The sequence below is a fragment of the Poecilia mexicana genome, unplaced genomic scaffold, assembly GCF_051168715.1.
Source record: "Poecilia mexicana isolate PSO_F unplaced genomic scaffold, ASM5116871v1 scaffold_10, whole genome shotgun sequence".
Classification (NCBI taxonomy): Eukaryota; Metazoa; Chordata; class Actinopteri; order Cyprinodontiformes; family Poeciliidae; genus Poecilia; species Poecilia mexicana.
The window spans coordinates 8,246,577-8,261,238 of record NW_028263379.1 but is presented as its reverse complement, the minus strand read 5'-3'; the positions used below and the strand labels follow the sequence as shown (position 1 = coordinate 8,261,238).

Sequence of the window (14,662 nt, the reverse complement as noted above, 5' to 3'; positions counted from 1 at the left end):
CCACAAACTCCAGTACATTTTACTTATTTTTTATATCACAGACCACAATAAAGTGTGTATTACTTTAAAGGGCAAAGGACACTATAACTATTCACTTTGTGTTGTTTTTCAATAATTCATGGTTACATTTTATTTTATCTTGTATAACTAAGAAATCATTCCTTTTGACAGCTATGGTTTCTCTATAGCATTACTGCTCTAGTAATGTATTAAGAATTCAGTAGTTGTCTTCACTGTGCTTGTTAATATTGACTTACGTATTTGAAATAAAGATCAACATATGATTTAAAGCCTTACTTTAAATCATATATATATTTATTTTATTTCACCATTATGTTGTATTTTCTGTGGGATTAACACACAAAATTTGAATAACATATAAAGAGGTATATTGTTTTTGACATATAAATATGAAAACATTCAAGGGTATGAATACTTTTGGAAAAGACATAAAAAGTGACCTTTGTGTGATTAATACCTGCAAACCCAGACTTGCAGAGGCAGTTAAAGCCACCGGGGAAGTTCTGGCACAGCGCCCCATTCTTGCAGGGATTGGAAAGGCATTCGTTGACATCCCTCTCACAGGCCATACCGGTGAATCCCTCAGGACAGGTGCAGGAAAACCCCCCAACCAGATTGTGGCAGGTGCCACCATTGTGGCAAGGTGATGGCTGGCACTCATCGATGTCCGTCTCACACAGGGCTCCTGCGTATCCCGGCCTGCAGCTGCAGGCATATGGCTGCAGGGGGTGGTTGGAAACGAGGATCACAGGGACACTTTCTTCTGTCTTCATATCAGGCCCGACACTGAGACGCCGCTTGCAGCTGCCTCCGTTCTGGCATGGATTGTGCGTGCATGGATCATGGTCTACTGCATCTATTTGCACCCCACTCTGTCTGTATAAAATGTCTTTGATACTCTGGAAGAATGTGGCCACGCCGCTGGGGTTCACATATTGTCCGTGGCCCCGTTTCACAGCTGCCATCAGGAAAGTCTGGTTGTTGAGCTCAAATGCTCCATAAAGCAGCACCCCTGTGCCTAGTCCTGCTAGCTGAGAGTTGGCAATGCGTAAGAAGCTGAGGTAGTGATTGGTGAGAAAGCTTTTGACTCCATCAGAGTGCAGTCTGATGAGGATGCTATTGTCTACAGTGGCATTGTTGAAACCCATAAAGAAAACTTTGGCTGTGCTACTAACCGATCCATGGACGCCATCACTGCTGCGAATGGTTAGTTCAAATGTTCCGTCTGTTGAGCGGGCTTTAGAGTTGAGGTTACATGTTCCTGTGGGGATAGCAAACAGACCAGATGATGGAGGAATAAGGGAGCAGTGGAACCGATCATGGATGTCTGGATCTCGTGGTCTAACATCTCCCAAAGAACCTCCAGAAAATGTGTTTCCGAAGTAGTGGACATAGATTTCCATAGACCGTGACTCTGATGGGTTGTCATTCTGATCGTTTATCTTAACATGAACCGTTCCAGTGGAGGACATCTGAGGCACACCAGAGTCCTTGATCACCACATAGAGGTAGAAGTCACTAATCTGTTCTCTGTCAATCTCCCGGCTGGTGGTTAGGATGCCAGCTGAACTGAGGCTGAAGTAGCTGTTAGCAGAGCCAGAGCTCAGAAGGCTGTAGAGGAAAGGGCCCTGGTTGGGAGGTAGATCCAGGTCTGAGGATGTCAAGGTCGTGACTGAAGAGCCAGCTCTCTGGTTCTCCATCACCTCTGCATAGGTGGTCATCAATGTTGGACCGTTGTCATTGATGTCTTCCAAATTCACAATGATGGTGGCGCTTCCGGTGGCAGGAGGCGTGCCCGTGTCGACTGCAAGAACTGTCAGATTATAGACAGGAGTTGTTTCTCTGTCCAGCTGTGCAGCCACAGACACTTGACCTGTTTTTGGATTTATTGTGAACACATTTTTGTTAAGTTCAGGATCAATGGAGTAAGAAAACCTGCTCCAACTGGGGACAGAGTCTGAATCCTCAGCACTTACAAAGGTGACAAGCCCACCAGGGGACAGACCTTCACTGACCTGCACGTCGTACAGGTCTTGGGTAAAAACAGGGGGATCATTGGCATCAAGAATAGTGATATTAACAAACACTTCATCAATATCTGCCCCCTGGATGCTTCCTGCATTCTTCGCCAACACCTTCAGGGAAACCTTTTCTTCTTTCTCACGGTCCAGAATGCCTGAGACATAAATCTGGCCAGTCTTCTTGTTGATGCCAAAGCCTTTCTTTCTGCTTCTTCCAAATATGAGATAATAAACCACTCCATCCTCTCCTTGGTCCCGATCACTAGCGAACACTTCCCCGACAACTGTGCCTCTTGGAGCAGCTTCTGAGATCTCAAAGTAGTACTGTTTGGAAACAAAGCGAGGAACGTATTCGTTGGCTCCCTTCAGCTGGATGTTGATGTTGGCGAAGCTGCAGCGCTCCTCATCAGGAACATTGAAAGCCTTCACTGTTAAATGGTAAACCTGCTTTGCCTCATAGTCCAAGAAGCCCTGGGTGGTGATGGTACCTGTGTTTGGGTCGATAACAAACAGATCGCTGTCTGATGACTGAATCACATACGCCATGACAGCGTTTAATCCTGAATCCCGATCTGTGGCATTCATTTTGAGCACAGTGGTGCCACTGGGGACGTTCTCCTGCACAGATGGGAAGTACTCATCGGGATCAAAAACAGGAGGGTTGTCGTTTACATCAGTAACTTGTACTGTGACTGAGACATAACTTGATTTCGCAATCCAGCCACCATCAGTAGCTGAAACTCTTAGTTCATGTTGGTGCTGCTCTTCATAGTCCAGAGAATTAGCTAAGGATAACACACCAGTTTTACTGTTCAATGTAAACAAACCTTTATCATTGCCTGAGATTATACTGTAAGTGATAAGGCCGTTCATTTCTTTGTCTTTGTCTCTGGCAGAAAGAGTTCTGATTGCTGTTCCCACAGCGAGGCTTTCAGGTACTGTGGCTGAAATTTGGCTTTGTGAGAACTCTGGTGTGTGATGGTTTTCTTCTGTCACTACAATTCTCGCTGTCGTTTGTGCAGACAAGGGAGGATTTCCTTTGTCCCTCGCAGTGATGTCAATGAGAAAAATCTTATTTATATCAGATGTGAGGGAAGCAGCAACTGTAATCCAGCCACTTATTTTGTCTAGTTTGAATTTACTGGAGCTGTTCCCGCCTGTTATCAGGTACTCAACCTCAGAGTTAAGGCCAAAATCTTTCTTATCATGAGCTGTGATTTTTATTAGTCTGGTGCCAACTTTGACACTTTTAGTGACAGGAGTGAAGTAAGTGGTGGAATCAAACTCAGGAGGGTTATCATTACTGTCTACTATGTTTACAATCACTGTTGTTTCACTCATTAAAGGCTTCACTGCTCGGTCTGAGGCTGTCACAATGAAGCTGTGCCGGTTTATATTTACACTGGCAGCACCAGTCGAGTTCTGATATTTTAACTGCTGCTTGATGAACACCTCTCCAGAGCTGGCATTGATTCTGAAGTACTCTGACTGGGATCGGATGAAGTAGAAAATTTTGCCGTTGACTCCCTCGTCTGGATCTAAGGCCAAGACCTGTGTGACCAGAGAGCCCACCTCTGTGAGCTCCGGGTAGTCCAAGTAATAAGATGGACGGCTGAACCGGGGGGCGTTGTCGTTAATGTCTGTTATAAATATTGTTACGTCTGTGCTTACTGTCCACCCAGAGTCATGAGCAGACACTTTAATGATGTAGTGATCTGTGTCTTCTCTATTAAGTGGCCTGCTGATAGTTATGTCCCCTGTGCTTGGATTAATACTGAATGGAAGGCTGCTATCTGTAACAGAGTAGCGGCTAACGGCGTTTGAACCAGCATCCTCATCTGTGGTTGTGACTCTGGTAACTGTGTAGCCAACGGGTGCATTTTCAGCCACTGATGCACTGAATATCTTGGAAAACTTGGGAGCATTATCGTTCACATCCAGCACATTAATTAGTACCTTAACTGCTGTGTTTTTTGGTGGTGAACCTCGATCAGTGGCTTTCACTTTTAGAGCATAAAGCGCCACTTTTTCTCGGTCCAGTGGCCTAGTGGTTCGTATTTCACCAGTGGCTCGGTTGATGCTGAAACTGTTCTCCTTGTTGCCCTCGGTTATAGCGTACTCCAGCTGTCCGTTGTTGCCGCTGTCCAGGTCAACGGCGGTGACCATCAGGACGCGCTGCGGTGATAGGTTCTCCAGTATCTCAGCATGAAACGGGTCCTCATCAAACACTGGGTGGTTGTCATTCACATCCAGAACATTTATTTCTACTTTCTCATAGGAAGAGTAAGGGGGGAAACCCTGATCTCTGGCTTCAATCCATAGAACGTATTTGGAAATGTGCTCGTAATCCAGTGGATGTCTGATGGATAACTCGCCTGAGAGCTGATCTATGTGAAAGGCATAATCAAGGTTGCCACTTGCTATGTAGTACGACAGTGGTCCACCCCTCATAGAAGACCCTGTCACTGTTGTGACAATGTGGTTGGTAGGTTGATTCTCCAGAAAAGTAAACGCCCGCTCCTTTAGCTTGATGATGGGGAAGTTTCCTCCCGTAACAAATCGCACTGTCACCGTGGTCGTGTCCATTTTTGGGTTAGCTCCACCGTCCTTTACGCGAACTGTCAGCGTAACCTCTGAACTTCCAGACAGCCTCTCATTGGCAGTGATGGCGCCTCTTACTGGATCGATCTTGAACTTCTCTGCGTTCCGACCCATTAGGGAGTAGTGCAGCTGGGCATTAGAGCCGGAGTCCTCATCAGTGACGGTAACAGCAAAAACCAGGGACCCTGAAGACAAAAAAAGAAAAAAATTATATATTTAACCCTAACAAACAACTGAAACACCAAAAGAAGAGAATGGAAACTTAATTTCTTGTAAAAATGGGTACCAATGAATAAGAAATACAGCCACTTGATCACTTTTCAACAGAATTTTCATGTCTTACATTCTCCAACAGTTTTTAATAAAAAATAGATCATATATACATATATATTTTTTTTTCTTTTATTTCACCATTATGTTGTTTTTTCTGTTGGATAGATATAATTAATTTAATAAAAAGTACAATAAAATAAATTCTACATTAGTTATTTAGCATATTTAGCAATAAGACTGAAGAAATAAAGTTCTTGGGACTCCACTGCTCAGTCTTACCTGGGATTAAAAATGTAATTCAAAGTTTAAACGAGTCATGGAAAGTTGGACTGTATCTTGCTGAATAAGCATTTAAAACCTATTAGGTTTTTAACACAATACACTACTTGGTAATACGTATTTGAATATTTCTGATCTCCCCACAGAATGTTTAGCTTGAAATATATTCCTAAATACTCTGAAACTTCTTAATTTAAAATGTTCAAATGTTCACAGGTTCTTCTCTACATGTGCAGTTTATACATAAAAATAGAGGGAATCTCTTTTAAAGCTTCTTGTGGGCAGAATGCGTAAAACTAAACTAAACTAATTCACTCCCATTGTGTTTCAGAATTTTTTTCCTTTAAACTTTCAATTATATAGGGTCTCTCTAGTTTGTAGCTCATTTACAAAACACAATAAAAGCTTAAAAGTTTGCATGTATGGCTACCAGATGAACCTGCCACTTAGAGTTCCTCTAACTTTCTGTGTTCTTGGATGCAGAACCCTGTGAACATGTTGCATAACAAAAGATCTCTTACTCTCCAAGTGAAGGTCATCCATGACTACTGGGCAACTGGAACTACAGCCGTCTCCCTTGTGACTGTGTGTATACGATTTATGTAGTAAATATCAGTTTTTTGTTCTAATGTTCTGAGAACCTGAATTTCACATTTTCATTTTCAGCTACAGTCTTCTGACTTCAATTTCTGAAATATACTATCTTTTCAGAGGTACATTATTTAATAACCAACCAGATTTGAGGAGTAAACATATATAGCAGGTGAAGAGTGTAACATTTTAGAGCCCCTAACTAACCTGTTGCAGTGGAGGCAGGGATGTGGGTCACGTAGGGGTGATGATGGAAGCGTGGAGGATTGTCATTGATGTCGGCCACCGTCACGGACACGGTGGCGGAGCTCGACAAGCCCTGGGGCTGCCCTCCATCTGTCGCAACAACCAGCAGCTGGTAATTGGCCCTCTCCTCTCGGTCCAGCAGGGAGCTGGTAATAATCTGCCCTGTTGCGGGGTTGATGGAGAACTGGCCATGCCCCCCACTTAGACTGTAGCTGTAGGAAACAAAAATATCAGATATCAGCTGTGGTAGTGTCATGTTTATTAGCAAAACACCTATTTCCTTCTGGATGGTGGAGCTGCTTTGGGTTTTAATAAGGTACAAGAAATGCTTATTACACGTCAAATGTTCCAATTAAAAGAGGTTTTATGTGTAACAGGTTGACTGAATCAAGTTAAATACTACCAATAAGCATACAATCACATCAGATACAGATACAGTTTTCTGATTTATTGTTCAAAGAGTCGCAGTAAGTTCAGTGTGTTTTTTTGGCAAGAGCTGCAAAATCCTTCTGTGAAAGATTTTGTCATTTCTCATTTGTCATATGAGAAATGACAAATTTCTCATATTTTTATGCCATACCTAAATCTTCCAGAATCTCAAAATTAATTTTAGTACAATCATAACCTGAGTAAATAGAAAATAGTTCTCATATAATGATTTCACATACTATGGGAAAAAGCTATCCAAACCAGGCCCTACGCTGTCTTGTTAAATCATGAACTGACAGTTATTAATCACAGTTCACTGGCCATACCAAGGCCCGGTTACTGTCCTGTAGGAGTTAGTAAGTCTTTCAACATGAAGTAGCATCTTATGCTTTCTTATGAAGAAATGTAAAAACAGAGAAGAAACAAAATCATGGGTAACCATTAGTAGTAAGGGTTACAAAGCCTACTAAGGCATTGGTACTCTAGCAAACCACAGTGGAAACATTGATGAATCATGGCAGAAGTCACCAGGCAACTAAAATTACTCAAATAGCACATTAACAATTCACCTAGAAGGTCATGGGAGAAACTAGAACAACATTTTAAACCACAACAAACCTCATCTGCCTTAGGTAAGAGTTCATGGAAAATAGCATCCATGGGAAAATTTCCAAGTGCAAACCACATTTGTCAACCCCTCTGAACTATGATGATCCACAAGAGATTTTCAAAATAGAGACAAAAGAGGAACTCATTGGAATGTGTACATTCAGATAAGTCTGATGTAAAACCACTGCAAAACAAAACAGCAAGTCCACCCCTGAGTGGCTAAAATAAAATAAAGGTTTGGAGTGGCCTAGTCAAAGACAGGCCTTAAATCTCATTGAGACATATTGGTGTGAGTTTAATTTGGTCATTTTTATGCTTGAAAACCATCTGATTGCTCATTTGTAGTTATTGCACTTCATGACAGCTGCCTCAACCAGTTATTAGGTTTAGAAAGCAAATACATCCAGCTCAGTTTGGATATATAAAACCATTTTGAATTTATTCTGGTTAGCTCTATCTAATTTAAGAATTTGATTTCTCTGAAGTGGAAAATAAATATGTAAGGGAGGAAATACCTTTCTCTGTAACAAATCAATATTTTTGTATGGAAGAGTGAGACGTGGTTAAAAAATTTGCAAAAAAATCCCTTGAGAATTGCAGTACATACAATGCAACCAAAATATGACTCCATTAACGACATGAAGGGTGAAGCTCATCTGGACTGAGAACCAAGCAGGGGGGCACTCACTTCTGTTTTCAAATAAATATTGTGTTTCATCCTTTAGCTCATGAGTCTCCATCAGGATCCCAGCCTTAAATGTAAACTGACACATACATGTTCACACCAGAACATATTTTAGAAAGCGCTCCCCCTACAGAGCTAGCACTACAAATGGCAGAACAACGTGTGAACTTCATGCAAAGCTATTTAGATATTCTCACCAATATAAACTGTCCACAGATGCTTGTGGTTCAGTTCAAGTTTTATGTGTAGATGAGTTGTGAAAATGGAAACTAACAAGTGAAGGTAACCGGTTCTGGACTCTATAAAAGGCCTCGAACCCCTGATGGGCATCATCTCCTACTGTCATCAACAATTAACATCCTCATTACTGTGTTTTGGGAAACTGGAACAATCTGTGGTACCCCCAATGTGCACTCAGTGGGGTTGCTGAGGAAAGAGGAGGGGCTGGACCTGAGTCAGCGTCCGTCTTTAGAGAGATCAGACCAGAGGCCCTTAGAAGTCCCCCCCACATGGCAGAAACTATGAAGCTCGGATGAACACAGTTTTCATCCGAGCTTGTAAATAACAGCCTAAACAAAAACTTTGTTTTTTTCACTAGAACTCTGCAAACTGAACCACTGTCATGAACTGCAGTCACCTCGGAGTGTCATAAAAGCTAACAAAAAAAAAGTTAAAACTGAGTCATGATCTGGACTAAGATGACATTATAAAAGAAGTTTGGAAACAACATAAATTCCAGAGGCAATCTGTTTGCAATAAAATCAAACTGAAAACTATTTCTTGTAATCTGTGGCCACGTAATACAGTTGTCTTTCAGAATGATTCTAACCTTACTGCAACAAACACATCATTGTCAAATCTAAACAGTGCGTTGGGTGATCCATTGAATAACAGAAAGTAAGAAAAAGTTTTCCATTCATGGAAAAAACTAAATACATCTCAAGGTCTAGTCTTTGACTGGAGCATTTCAACACCTTGATTCTTAGCATGTTCTGTCATTCTGTTATTGACTCGATGTTGTTTTAAGAACTGCTACCCTTTAGACTAAACTTCCACTTGCAGAGATTATGTCACATTTGACTGTATATATTTTTATATGTAGAAAAGTTCACGGTCAACTCCTCTGTTTGAGAAACAAGCCCAAACCATGAGTCCATCCACCACTGTGCTTTACAAAACTTTAGGTTTTCTCAAAATATGGGGCAAAATAACAGTTGATCATCTTTACTTGGCTCTTGTGTGTCCAAAGGACATTTTTCCATAAGTACAGTGGTTCATTCAGATAAAACTATGCAAACTGAAGATATGCAGGTGTACTTATTGTAGAGAGAAAAAAGCTTTCTTCCTAATCTTTTCCAAACAAGTCATGCTGTTTCTCAGAGCACTGAACTGACTGACCTCAAGTTGAATTTGATGACAATATATCATGCTTTCTTAAATATTTTCCACTTCTGAATAATCTTCAATAACTTCTACTACTTTGGACATGAACTCAATACCAATAAATATCTTTTTTAAAGTCATTGTTCATGTCGTTCCAGCCCTGCATTCTGTGAGCACACACCTGTATGGTGTAGACAAGAAAATGGCCACAATTCCTGTGTTTACAGAGCTGGTAACATTTGCAGATGATCAGTTAATCAGGTGTGTACTTACTTTTCCCCATAGCTGGGCTGTATAGTCACAATATAAGTCCATTTTGTTTATTAGTCTACCTTATAACGCCGTTGTTGCCCACGTCAGCATCAGAGCTGTTGACCAGAAGTACGTCCGTTCCTGTCGGGGCGTCCTCCATGATGGTGGTGTGGAAGGTGGAGGCGGTAAAAACGGGGATGTTATCGTTGACGTCATCCACTAGAATGGTTACCGTTCCCGTCCCACTGAGGGATGGAGAGCCTGGAAAGGGAGGAAGTAAAAGTTAGTTATTTCATTACAATTTCTTTAAAGTATGCTTTGTGCCACCGCAGGCTGGAAATAGAAACATCTGAATGGCATTAAGGCTCCAGTTTTCTGATGCAATCCAGTGATTTATTGTGTCGAAGTCATCATGTAGTGGAACATCAACACTGCGCCAATTGGTATCGTGAGAGTTTGTCCACACTTTTCCTGCTTCATTTAATTCAAGCCAGTGTGTTTAAAAAACGCTTTGCATTTCCTTTGGTTCTGTCACATCAACCCACTTCAGAGGAGAACACGTGAAATAACTCGATGTCTCTGAAACCCAATATGTTAGTCGTCCTTCCTGGGGATTTGGACACCTATAGATTTAATCTCCACACTGAGGGATCTATTTTAAGGTGCACAGCAGTCTGGAAGTCAGTCAGTGGAATTTGAGAGAGGAGAAGTGCTATTTTCAGCAGAAATCCAAACATTTTTTTCCTCCCAGAACGGGTGATGAAACGGGCCAAGCTAGGCCCTGTGGGGTTGGATTTTAATCAATAGCAGATGAAAATGAACTGCGATGCAGGAAAAAAAAAAAAAGCATTTCATACATCTGCCTTGCTTGAGCTGCCCTTTTATAATCCTTCCTCGAATGGCACACTAAACTGCTTAATCTATATTCCAAACATAAACACAAGTTCAGCCTCGTTACGGAGAGTCGCTCTGTGGGATTTGGGGACATCTCTGAAAGCCTGGAGGTATTTTCACTTCTTAATGATGCGCATATGGCTTGTAGAGTAAATACTGAGCACCTGAGGAGGGAGAACAGGCTGAGATCTGAAAGCCTTGAGAGGCATTTTCACCTCCTGTAAACATAAAGTTCATCCCTTCCAACTCTCCTCAGGAACCTGTGAATGCATCAATTATGAAGAGCCGAGATAAAGCCATAAACAACCCGTGTGTACACAGCTGTGGAAAACATCAGCTGCTTGAAAAACTGTACTGTTGGGGGTCTGTATTAATAGGAGATGAAAAAAAAAGGAAACATTGAGACGGTGGCCACAGAAAGTCTCTTTTAAGTCTCTTTTTCTTGTGGTGGAAATTCCAAACAAAAAGAATCAGAGAAGAGAGAGTACAGAGTGGGGGGTCAGAGTGAAAGTGAAGAGATTCTGCCTTTATTATTCAGTCTGCATAGATGAATAAGTATCAGAAAATAAGGGCAACATTCTTGTACTGGTTTGTAAAACTTTAGAAGACAGAACTCAGTCTCTTTATCAGAATTGTGTCACTAGAAGATCATAAAGGGAAAACATGCTTAAAAGTAGATATCATCTTTGTTTTGAGTTAAAAATCACATGAGAGTTATGGATTTAATGCTTTGATGCACAACTGTGTATAATTTTGCAATCTTTTCATTTTCTTTTGGATCCAAAACTATTTTGATCACTGTTTTTCCTTTGTAGTCAATGTTTGTTACATTTCACTGTTGAATGAAGACAACGTGAACACAGATGAACTTGTTTTTGTTTGTGTTATGGTCCTTACAAAGAAAATCTAAATCAGCTGGTCAGACCTCAAAGAAAACAGGAAATCAGCATCAGCTGGTAAAAGCCAGATTGAAGCATTTGTTGTATTGGTCTGGTGAATATCAACATTGAAAAAGATAATTGAAAAAACACAGAAGACCAGTCAGTCAGTCAGTCAGTCAGTCAGTCAGTCAGCCTTCCTGCCTGTCACACCAAAAAAATGACTTTCTTAATAAACAAAAAAGTTCAAAATCAAAACATGATGTGGATACGTGTCACGATATTTTGGTATTGATAGATGGCCATTGAAGTGTAATATGCTAATTATTGCCAATGAGCTTGAGAAAATGTTGTAAAAAATTAAATAACAGGAAACTGATGCCATATCTTGAATCATTTTCAGGTCCATTGGTGGTGATTATATGTTGCATTTCAAGAATAGAATTTTTTTTCCCACGAAAAAATGTGTTCGCGACAAAGGGAGGGCTGCTTTAGTGAGTGCAATCATTGGGTTTTGTCCTGTGGTCTATCAACCCTCTGTTTCGAAAATTTCTGGTCAACAAAATATCAACACAACCTTATTATAATAAAAGTACAGCAAAAAAAAAATAATGCAGAATAAAGCTAAAGGGATTGATGTAGAAAACTCAGAGTAATCGCTGTTAAAAAAAGCTCCTGGGCTAAAACAAATAAAATCTACTGCGAGTGCTACGGCTGCTGTTAAGTCGTATACACTAACTCTGACTTCCCTGTGGGTAGAAAGCAAAAGGAAACTTTCTCAACGAACGTCAACAAAACTTGAGATTATCGTTGGGTTTGGAGACCCCCGGAGTCTCTTTCAGGAAGGGAAAGGGGATTCCTCAGAAAATGGGATTTGAGATAGTTTACTGGAACCTCGCATAACAGCCTGGCTTTATGATAATAAACAGAAATTTGACCTGAAGCTTGTAATGCATCCAAGTTTTTCTGGTCAGAACAGAAGTGGCTAACATGCGCATTGAGAATAAACACAGCTGAATTCCAGAAGCAAAACAAATGACACAAACAGAGAGATCAGTAAACAGTCTTCATCCCAAAAAGAGAACCAGAAACCATACCACACTAATCTTAAGTGACTCATCACCACAGTGAGTCATCTATCTAAGACTTTTCTGACTTTTTCAGGTTGCCATGTTTATAACCATCCATACTCAATGTTGAAATCGAAGTGATTATGCAATTCCTGAAAGGGTTCATGGATTCTAGAATTTAGTTTGCAAAGCAAATATTATGAAATCATTGCCAATTTATACAGTGAAACCTAGCTGCTAAATTAATGAAAGTAATAATCTGCACAAGTATAATATTGTTTAGTTCAAAATAAATAATAGCAGAACAAGTGCTTGAATAAATGTGGTCAGCAGGATTAGTTGATTAATATAACATGTTGATGTCTGCAAATTCCTATGCAGGTTTTTCTAACGACAAATCTATTCCAGTCCTAAACTGCAGCCAGTGCATGCTTAGTACCAAATCTTTCTGTTCTTACTGCTGAAAACACTCTAACATGATAAAAAGAAATGAAATATTTCAGCTGAGACCAGAGCTAGGGATGGCATTGCAGGGATCAAAAACCAGATCAAATGAGCTCCATGTCGAAAGTTAGTTTCATTCCTGAATTCCTTATACACAAAAAGTAAGATTAACACTGGAAAAACAATGATTTTATTGTTATTTCTGTTGTTGAGAATGTTGAACTGGATGTTGGAACTGAATTTATAAACTGAGTTGCCAGTTCTATATATAAATAAGATATTTATTTTACCGTTTTGTCCCTACATCAATTTTATTTTGAAACCAATTGAAAATAACGTCATAAATAGGTGTCAGTTCCAGGACAGCTTATTCAGCAACATGAGTCATCAATTAGGCTGGTCGCCATGGCAACAGATTAGAGCAGCTCCTCCTCCTCAGTTGATCCTCCTTACCAAGGAGCAATCCTAGTCAGCGAGGTGTCTGTATCACTTTAAATTAAATTAATCCAGGCAAAGTGTGTGTGCCAGTCAACAAGCAGCTAATACGGCTGTTGATCAGAGGCACTGTGTGCAGGCTGCTGGAACTGCCAGGCCAATAAGTGGTTCGGGGTGCTATAAGTGGCTTTGTCTACAAAAGCCATTAGGTCCAGCAGAGGGACTGAGAGCATGGAGAAAATATTTGGTTTTGATATGAAGCCAGCTGCTGTATTTTTCTGAACTGTAGCTGCCTTCTGCCACACAGAGAGCGCTGTGGCTGCATTTCAATACTATTGTTTCCATACTGAGGACGGAAGCAGGCTACAAGACTAGGCCTCTGCTTGTGTGTGTGTGTGTGTACCCTCCTTCCCAGTGTTTCACTTTTGTGCAGGATGTGATGTCACAACCTGTTTACTGCCTCGGGAAAATCAACAGCCTCCGTCGTTCAGAACTTTTGACCTTTACCTCAGTCCTCTGAACTCATCACAGAGATTCCAGTTAATCCTTAGAAAGCACAAAACAGACACCTCACTCTTATAGCAAAGAGCTAAACTATACTCAAATTATCCCTTTGACACTCTTCTGACCCCAGTGCTTTGGTTAAAAACCAGCCACGAAGAAGAGTTGTCCAGTCTTGGTGCATCGACTCTCCAAACGTCATGCGTCTCCGTGCGTCTTCATGACACTTCTTCTTAGCCTCCTGACGCTTGCACATATCACATATCACCTGGCAGCTGTTGCTTTAGCCTCTCCAATCCTCCTTGTCCAAGTGCAAATAGTTCAGATATATCTGCTTACATTGCGTGGGATGACAGATTTAGTTGAGGAATACTATATCTTGGCAGGTACGGGAAAGGCATGTAAATGTCAGTTGTTTCAAGCAGTTAAAGTTAAGGTGGTACATTTTTGTGATTTATGGGACAGCGGCTGCTAAATAACAGTGACAACGTTGCAACTAAGAATGTTCAAAGTTTCCGTTTCGTAATTTTATTTTATTTTTTACAGAGATCTGAATCGGCTAAGAAAAAAGAAAAGCAATCCTGGAGCATTTTCTTCATGAACAAACTATACCCCCATCCCCTTCTTCTTTTTATGGAGGCAGTGACTCAACGGGAGAGGAATGCGCTCCAAGAGTGCAGAGAAACGTCAGCATCTCCTCCAGATTTACTGGAATTGAGCAAAGCTTGAGGAAGACTGTCAGGATAAATGAGAGATAACTGCAGCCGAGGCGGGTGTCACACCTCAAGCACGGTAGGGATATGGCAGCAAAATATGTCTATATCTGGCAGTGTATAAACTGGACGATGGTTGCAGAATAAATGACATCATTTAGCCTGGAAAAAGAGCTATTGGAAATTTGAAGAAGGAAGTCAGCTGCCTGCCGGTGACAGCCATTCACTGTGGTTAGGCAAGTATGTTTCCATTGGCAAATCCAGTCCCCAGACTCTTTATTCCTTCCCCTTTTACTTGTTTTAATTATTGTACCTGAGGATATTTAATAGAATATCT

The 14,662-nt window shown here is 40.9% G+C and overlaps 1 protein-coding gene across 1 annotated transcript in view; it reads right to left on the bottom strand.

Moving 5' to 3' along the window:
• Positions 1 to 14,662, bottom strand: part of fat4 (FAT atypical cadherin 4) — a 122,115-nt gene that overhangs the window by 19,605 nt on the left and 87,848 nt on the right. Inside the window, exons 7-9 of the mRNA XM_015002655.2 lie at positions 9,471 to 9,651; positions 5,994 to 6,244; positions 479 to 4,828 (exon numbers count right to left, since the gene is read on the bottom strand). Coding sequence (XP_014858141.2) covers positions 479 to 4,828; positions 5,994 to 6,244; positions 9,471 to 9,651 — 4,782 coding nt within the window. The remainder of the gene's footprint in view (positions 1 to 478; positions 4,829 to 5,993; positions 6,245 to 9,470; positions 9,652 to 14,662) is intronic.